Genomic DNA, 8,885 nt, shown 5'->3' with positions numbered 1-8,885 from the left:
AGTGGTATCCTCGCAGGAATAACCACAGCGCCGCGTCTGGTGAGCTCGAATCCCACCCGGGACAAATATGAGCACGTTTCCGGGCCTAATTGTTAATTATCTATAAAAGTATGTATTTAAAACTATATATTTATGTTTATCAATTATTTCGTTACCATAGTACAAGCTCTGCTTAGTTTGGAATAGAAATGATTCTAGCTTTAAAGGCAACTCTGCACGCCTGAGGATTTCGTTAACAGGTTTGATCAGTTTTTAAGGATAAACTGAGTCAGCAACCCTTACTTCAATACAAGTTCAATCATCGAACAGCCTTAATCTTTTTCTGAGAGGCGATCTATGTCCAGCCAGGAAAAATGGATTAACTTATTAACTAGATACCAATCCTATCCTTTCATATAGTACTTTATTTCCTAAACACTTCAATTGCAACAGGAATACAATCACAAATTGTACAAAAATGCTAAAAGAATACACAGGTACATAGGTCAAAATTAAAATAATACCTAGTTAGAAATAGTTAAGTTTTTATTGGGTACAGCTTATTACGATCCTTCAAGTAATAAGATAATAATATAACAAATATTATTATCATCACGCATCTATTCCTGGAGGGTAAGTATAATTGTATAATATGATATAACTATGTAACACCTGCGCGGTTCAAGGTGATAAATATACTAATATTATAAAGCTGAAAGTTCGTCTGTTTGTTTGAACGCGCTAATCTCAGGAACCACTGCACTGGTGTGAATTGAAAAAATATTTTACAGTTGGATAGCCTATTTTTAGAGGAAGGCTATATAACATAACGCTACGGCCAACAGGAGCCGAGCACTAGTGAAAAATGTTACAAAAACGGGGAAATATATTACCCTTTCTCTCTTATGTGACGCAAGTGAAGTTGTGCGGGTGAGATAGTAAATTATATTTTCATACTAACTATCTACACGGCTCCGCTTACATAAGTGAGAAATAAAATTAAGGTTCCATTCTAGGGATGAAAATGGCGAAAGATACTAATTTGTTTTTTTCGCAACTTTGAAACTTTCCAGTAAAATACATGTAACTTTGGAATAATACAAATATAGGGCTGTTTGAAAAATACAAGTTTACATGTATAATACGTGTATTAATCAATGTATTTTTCATAAATTACAACGAAACGAATTATTATTATTAAAACAAATTAATGTATTATCGTGCAAGTAGTATTTGTTGGGGTTTATTTGTGAACAAGACAACAACCAATTGAATGATTTTTAATTATATGTAAAAGAGGATGCTGATTAATGCTGATTTAACCATAAAGTTATTTTATCATTATTAGTCCTAAAATACAGTAAAATATATGTAAAATACATGTAAAAAACGGAAACTTTCGAAAGATACATCGTAAGACCTCTTTGAAAGTTTCTGTTTTTTATTGAAAAATACAAAGCCCGATTGAAAAATACATGTATTTTACTTGTGATTTTCAACCCTATTCCATTCCCTATTTTAATCACAATAAAAGCGATTTTTGAAAAAGTACAGTATTTACTTTAGTACATCTTTAACTATCTAAATGCTAAATTGAGTTCAAATCGGTTTAGCAGTTTAGTTATGCATAGATGTAAAGCAACACAGATAAACAAGCAGACTTTCACATATAATGTTGTTATTATTATGGATTGTTAACTCTTATTTTTTGCTAGATCCTAAATCTATAGTTTCGTGAACAATCTCTATAAATAGAGTCGGTGAGTTCCTATTAATAAAGCTGTGTTGTAGTAGTATTCATAACCGACGGTCGTGTCTGGCACTCTATGCTTACAATTTTTTTTTACACTATTCTCTGATTTTACTACGACATTAATTGATTATTTCAATACTCAATCTTCGTCAATCGGTATATTAATGCTTAAATACTTTTGCCTTTTTTACTAAGAGCCTGACAGAAATGTGCGCTATATTATTACGACAAAACTTTGCTATGCCTTTATGGAAAGGCTCTCAAGATTGAGGTAACCATTAGGGACTAGGTACTCACATTTATTCAGCTCCATTCGCGTTTCGCTGAACGGTTTTGGACACATTCATTCAGCTTTTATCAACCGCGTACAGCCGCGTACAGCCGCGTATAGCCGCGTAAGAATGAGAAAAAGGCCGCGTTCGACGCTAAAAGCGGCGGAACAGCGTTAAACTCTTTCTATAGCACGCATAAGCACGCGTATAATAAAAACACACTTATCCTTATTTTCTACTCGTTTGCCGCGGAAGCTGAATCGACGTGAAAAGCTGCAAGGTTGCGTACGTGTCTCCATAAAAAAACGCTTTTTTCTACGGATATAAGCTAAATAGAGCTGAATGAATATGTGAGTAGTCCTTACTGTGACCAAAATCGTACAGTGAAACGCGAATGGAGCCGAATAAATGTGAGTAGTCCCTTAAGGGGTATGTTTGTATACGCGACACAAGAGTGATTCTAAGTGCGGAAGTTGTCTTTTCAAAACTAGCAATATGTGTGAACTGTGAGGTACCTAAAATAAAACTCAAAGCCACATAACCAAAATATATTAACACTATAACTAAGAGTCTATGATACAACGAGCTGGTTGATGGGCACTTTGTCGAACAGCTTGGTGATCTCCTCCAGGATCTGCGCCACGATGGCCTTCACGATGGGAGGCGCTACCTCCTGGAAGATGTCGCGCCAGTTGCTGTTCGCGAACTCGTGGACAGCGTCCGCTGAAGGAGAAATAGGAATGTTAAGAGCTGAGATGAAATATGACAGGTCTTTAATGTGGTTTTTCAAATATGTCTTTAGTGGTTTTTAAGTCGGACGATGCTTAAATAATATTCAAAGTGTTCAAAAAGCGGATGGGTCGTGCTCTAAGATGAAAAAAAAAACTTTACGAAAATAGCTTATTGAAATAAAAGCTACCTGATTAACTAACAACGTATAAAATGTTTTATTTTAAGATAATGTCAAAAATTGCTTATGTGTTTTCTAGACTTACAAAGCTGCTTGTTGCCATTGAACAGATGGTTGAACTGGAAGTGCACTCCCTTCTCCACCTCGGAGGTGTGCTTCCAGCTCTTCACGGTCCAGTACTTCTCACCGTCCACCTCCTTCTCTCCCACTTGGAACGCGATCTTCACCACGATGTCACCTGCAAGATATGGCAAGGATTAGTTAAATAGTCATCAAAACCTGAATTTTATTTATGGCGGTTCATATGCATCATGGCTCTATTCAGGTTTGTACCGGAATCTTCAGCGTGGTGCTATGACCTTGTCTTGTGAAAATTCTTGAAAGAATGCTAAGTCACTCAAACGACTACAGTGCTATTAATGGCTTATTATTTTTGGAGAGTAAACCATCATAATAAATCTTATCACTGGCTGCTCATTGCATTAAAATCATACATCTCCTCATGCTATACATCATCCATATCATAGAGGACTTCTTAGTTTCATAACATTCATCACAATTTGCATTTTCAAAACATTTCAATAGTCGTCAGAAGAAGCGTTCTTTTGTACTTTTGTACTTACGGATCTTGATGCCATATTTGCCCTTGCCCTCAATGGGCATGATGAGCAGCTTGCCGCCGAGGGTGTAGTCACCGACCATGTTCACTGAACATTTCAGATCCAGATACGTTTTAGGACCAGCTCGTCTGAAACATAACATATTGACAGTGTAAAGAATATGATTTTAATGTTGACCTCTGTTGTGTATTATTAACGTTGTTACATTACGATGTATAGAAACTGCGAGAGATTTTCACGTTGTAAGGGTTCTCTAAGCCTAGGTAGGTTTTGGAATATTATCTACCAGGATGAATAAAAACTTTTGGGTTACCCAGTCCATTTTTTTCCGTAAAATACGCCTTTAAGATATCTTAGTTTAGGAAAGCATGTATTTATTGTTTAGCCAAAACTTTTCAATCAATCAAATCAAACCAAATCATTTATTGCGAAAGTAAATGATTTGATTTTTGTTCTATTTTCTGTATAATTTTAATTTATTGAAGAATATTTTTAATATTTTTTGGTCTTTAATATAGGCAATAGCATAGGTACTCGTAAAATTAATTATCTCGCTCTTTAATAAGGTACATAGTTTTTTGGAAATAGGAATCATTCATAAAAATTGATGGCGAAAGGCAAATACTCCAATTATAGTTATATACGGAGTTCTAACACCATCACGATAGCAACAATCCTAAACGTTTTACTAAATACATAAAAGCAATACAAAAAACATACAATTGTATTTCCTATCAGGATAATGAGGTTTGCATTGTCTTTCTATAATTACACATCATATACCAATAATAATTGTCTCTAATTGCATTTGACGAGATACCGTGTCATTTTTATAGATTGAATTGAAGTATTTCTGTAAAAAATTAAACTTCTATGCAAATGATATGTTTCTTTTTTTGACAAAGCACGTGTTAGGCCTTTACACACTAGGCGTATAGTCTTATAAAGATTTTTTCACATCTGGCGTATTTTTTGCGAATATTAAAATTTTAAGTTATGCAAGATTATTTTAGCAGTGAAGCCGGTAGTGTTGGTAGCAGCTCCTTACATCATCAATGATTTATACCATGCATAAATATTGTTAAAACCATTTGGTGTTTAAAAAGAGTGGCCAGGAGTTTTTTGCCAGCTCTGCTCATTGGCCCAACCTTCCGAACTGGCGGTAAATTCACTCTCTGTATCATTGACTATCATAAGTGTCAGCAATTGACCTAAATGATTAAATGTTTTGATTTTAACGCAGACCAAGTAAACTGACGTGCCAATACGATTACACTGTAAAGGACTCCGCTTACGAGGGAAATAGGGAATGGCCATGAAAGCAGTTTAAAAAAGGCAGCAAATACGAACGACAAAGAAAACATGCCGTGCATACTCTAGTTAATGTGAGATAAGGTCAAGACAATGATTGGCTCATCACTGGGACCCCACAGTGGGCAGAAGTGGACTCAATAGATATTGTATGATACTTACTTCAAATTCAAAACCTTGCAATGCCTTAATCCAGTCACATTGGTATTCCTGAAGTCCATATCGAGTCCAGCCTGGCTAGTCTTCACCTGTTCCATGAACATAGGGTCCATTTTAGCTATGCCGAGCTCCGGGACGCCTGCCGCGAGGACTGGCAGGGCCTTCTCCGCAGACGACTTGAGGCATACTAGGTCAGCTTCTTTGCATGGTGTCACAAAGGGTGCTGAAAGAGACATAAGGTCTGGTTGAAGAATTTACTTTTTCAAAAACGATACGACATAGAAAGGATATAATATGCCGTTTTTTTAGTCCTGTCTATCCACTGATTTAATTTTTAGTTTTCTATCTATCCACGGTTTACTTACTAAAGACAACTATTGATTTTTCGTTAAAATTATTGTAATTTGGGAAATGTGGGTGTATTTACATCCCCTGCTTTCTCTCTTAGTAATACAGGTGTGATGTTGTATATGTTTGTATGATTATCGTTACTTCGCTTTCTAACCCGTTCATTCTATATTCCTAGCGTTATAATATATGTTAGTGATAGATAAATGTCACGTAATAATAAAAGATAACAATCTATTTGTAATCTTTGACGTCACACGTTGTTAAAATTATGTATTGATATCAAATGCAGACAATATCGTTTAAATGCAAAACTTTTGACAGTGGACTAGTTAACAACTGTTTTGTATACAAATATCTAATGCATTGTGCATTAAGATGATGCAACACATCAATTATCAAATCGTTGCGATAAGTAGTTATATCGCGGAAATATGCATCTACGAAGGTCGAATATAATTGTGTTCTAAATATATCAATGTATTTTTGTGTTTTTAATTAATCTGTTTGTTTTTAATTTGCATTAATATGCAGATTTAGATGCAGTGGTTTTTTGTTAGTGGTTTCCGGTCTGGCTGTTATATTTTTTTGCATTATTTAATGGGTTTTGAAGTCTTCTGAAGTACAAGACTTGCATAATATCTGGTTTCTTATAACTTTTCTTTGCCTTTTAAGAATTAGTATAATAAGTTTCAATCTAACGGTGCAGGAATATATCCAGGTGAATAGGTACTTGTCTGAAAGTTCTTTAAAACAGTTCTTGATACAACTACCATGCACTTGGAAATTGCGGTAGAATTACGACCTAACACTCTCGAGTTTCATGTCCAGCTAGGTTTTTTTTATTACCTAGCTATTGCACACGACTTCGTCTACGTAAAAAAGTATATTTTCCGGGGTAAAAAGTATCCCATACGTTGACCTAGGTTATAAATTATATGTGTACGAATTATAATCCAAATCCGTTCCGTAGTTTTGTAGTGATTGCGTTACACACATCCAAATCTTTTCTAATATTATTAAGAATTATCTAATTACGATTTCACTCGTCTTTACCAACTTTTTGCTTAATTGCAGATTTATATTTCAAACATAAATACGTGATACACGAAGGTTTTATTGAGGAAACACTTATTATAAAGTAGGTCAAACTACAATTATTTATAAACACTATCATTTAGAGCAAATTATATCAATGTCAGCGATCAATGGTTTACGCTGACAAAGGATAAAGATTATTATAAACTTGCTTACGATACTTTTTATACAATTAAATAGGTACTTAAGAAAGAAAGGTCTTTCGTTTTTTGTAAATAACTAGCGACAGCCCGCGGCTTGGTCCGTGTGGACTTTAGTTTTCCCGCTTTTTAATATTTCATATTAAAGGATTTCTCCCTTTGGTTCCCATACGAGGGCATTTTCCAAAAAATCCTCTTTTGGTGCTCCTCTACTCTTCTTAAAGAATATTCATACCAAATTTCTTTCTATGCTAAATAGTTTCAGCTGTGCTTTGTCTATCAGTCAGTCACTCAGTAACGGAAGATAGAAGATTATGACAGAGAATAAATATTTCATTTTAAAATGAATTAATAATAAGAAATACGTGAATGCACATTATGTCCGGACTTTACATTAATTCAAGAATTGTTAAAGATCCATCCTTCACACCCTTAGCAGGCCTTTCCTTCATACCTCAGTAAAGTTATTGGTACAATGCTTTGCCAAAATTTGGCAAATGCTATACCTTTCGACCGTTATGTTTTAATTCCAAATTAAAGAAAAAAAAGCCTAGTCTTTATTTTTTACCTTAGATAGCCGTTGACATAAGTGGCTAGAAACTAGTTTTAAATAGTAATCGACACTAGATCTTATGTAGGACATGGTCATTGGTCAGTCTAGTCTAGGGCTAGGGTACCTAGTTATCTAGACTGTTACTCAGTCTGGATAAATTTATGAGTTACGGAAGCCCTATAAAGATCGGTTAATAATTATATTATCAGTTTGAATTACGTTATCTAGAAAAAAACTGAATAATCGTATGTTTGTACGCACGCAAAATTCTCAAAAACTGCTGAACCGATTTAAAAATGTGTTTTAGAAAGGGAAGGTGTGTAAGACCTTTTAATTAGCTATTTTCACATCAGAAATACACGGGTGCCAAAAGAGTTACTTTTTAAAATGAGTAATGTTCTTTACAATAATTACAAAGTAAACAGAAAAATCGACCAGTTATGTTTCGTATTGCGTACTTATTTAAATAAATAAATAAGTTAGTCGCAGAAAATAATATAATAAAATAAAATATATTATTACTATGCTATTTTTACTATTAATAATGAGTAGATATTTATTCGGGAAACGGTTCCGTTATTTTAATGTGGAATTCAATTAAAAATCCATTAGTTAACTAGTATATTCACATGGAAACAATTAATTCGTTTTTAATTATGTGACAGTATTATATTACCGATTTATAAATAACACGAATCAATGATTATACTATAAATTATTTACGTAACCGGCGGTCCTATAATGACAAGATGTATGGACGTGAATGAAGTTAGGGAAGTTTGTAAGAATCGTATGAAGTGGCGATCTTTGGTGTCTGCCTACGTTCACAAAATAGATTATGCATTCCCGTCCCACTGCCGGGCAAGGGTCTCATCCAGGAACGAGGTTCGGATAAGACCTTGAATCCATGGTAGCCAACTGCTGTTTGGAAAGTGAACATCCCTTTAAGAACTGTTCGTTAATTAAAAACTGACAGATATGCAAGGTTTGATGACGATAACTTTAGTGATTTAAATTACCGATACTTATAAAATTATCTCCCAATGGATTTCTAATTTAGAACAGTTATCTAAATATCATAATTTATTTATGAGTAAAATAAATATAGAAGACTCAATTTAAAAAATGTAAAGCCTATAACAGAATTTTTAAAACTTAAAGGATCACTCTCGATATTATTCTTTATCCCGAAAAAAAAAATGATTTGCTTACCAAGTCCACAGTCGGCAAGCCCACAGAACACGACACAAACAATCACTACAAAGCTCTTCATAATTACTTATCGTCACAAATGGTCGATGACAGTGCAATGCGCGCGCGCAACACACCACTTGCAATATATACGGCGGTCAAGTGATATTTAATTGATGCTTGTGGTCACAACAATGAGGAGAAATGCCGCTTTTTGTTGAGGCCGGTCAAGTTTTTGGAGTTCCGTGGGACTTGGAGAAAAACGCCGGTGCGATTTTGGATATTACAATTATTTGTTGAGGTAGCAGTTCATTTAAACAGTAGTTTTTTGTAGCTATTCAGTCGTGAGGCAGGATTAACGTAACATAGAGTTTTAGAAAAAAGAAGATTGGTTTTAAGAAGGTTGAAAAATGGGTCACGTTTAGGATAAAGTTATATAATTTCGTAAGAACGTAAAACTTTTATTCGTTATTTATCACTACTCAATATAGTTGAAAATTAAAAAGAATAATTTATTTAATAGATTTTCAGTATTACAAAAATTAAATAAA

The 8,885-nt window shown here is 34.2% G+C and overlaps 1 protein-coding gene across 1 annotated transcript; it reads right to left on the bottom strand.

Annotated features, from left to right (window-relative positions):
• Window positions 1-2,538: 2,538 nt before the first annotated feature.
• Window positions 2,539-8,502, bottom strand: LOC142976032 (protein takeout-like). The gene is made up of 5 exons (XM_076119229.1): window positions 8,356-8,502; window positions 5,008-5,227; window positions 3,538-3,662; window positions 3,000-3,152; window positions 2,539-2,727 (listed from the first exon to the last, which is right to left on the bottom strand). Exons 1-5 carry the CDS (start codon window positions 8,414-8,416, stop codon window positions 2,576-2,578), a joined length of 711 nt encoding a protein of 236 aa, XP_075975344.1. The 5' UTR covers window positions 8,417-8,502; the 3' UTR covers window positions 2,539-2,575.
• Window positions 8,503-8,885: the final 383 nt, after the last annotated feature.

The sequence above is a fragment of the Anticarsia gemmatalis genome, chromosome 10 (genome assembly GCF_050436995.1).
Source record: "Anticarsia gemmatalis isolate Benzon Research Colony breed Stoneville strain chromosome 10, ilAntGemm2 primary, whole genome shotgun sequence".
Classification (NCBI taxonomy): Eukaryota; Metazoa; Arthropoda; class Insecta; order Lepidoptera; family Erebidae; genus Anticarsia; species Anticarsia gemmatalis.
The sequence above is the reverse complement of the archived record's forward strand: the minus strand, read 5'-3'. Positions and strand labels throughout refer to the sequence as shown.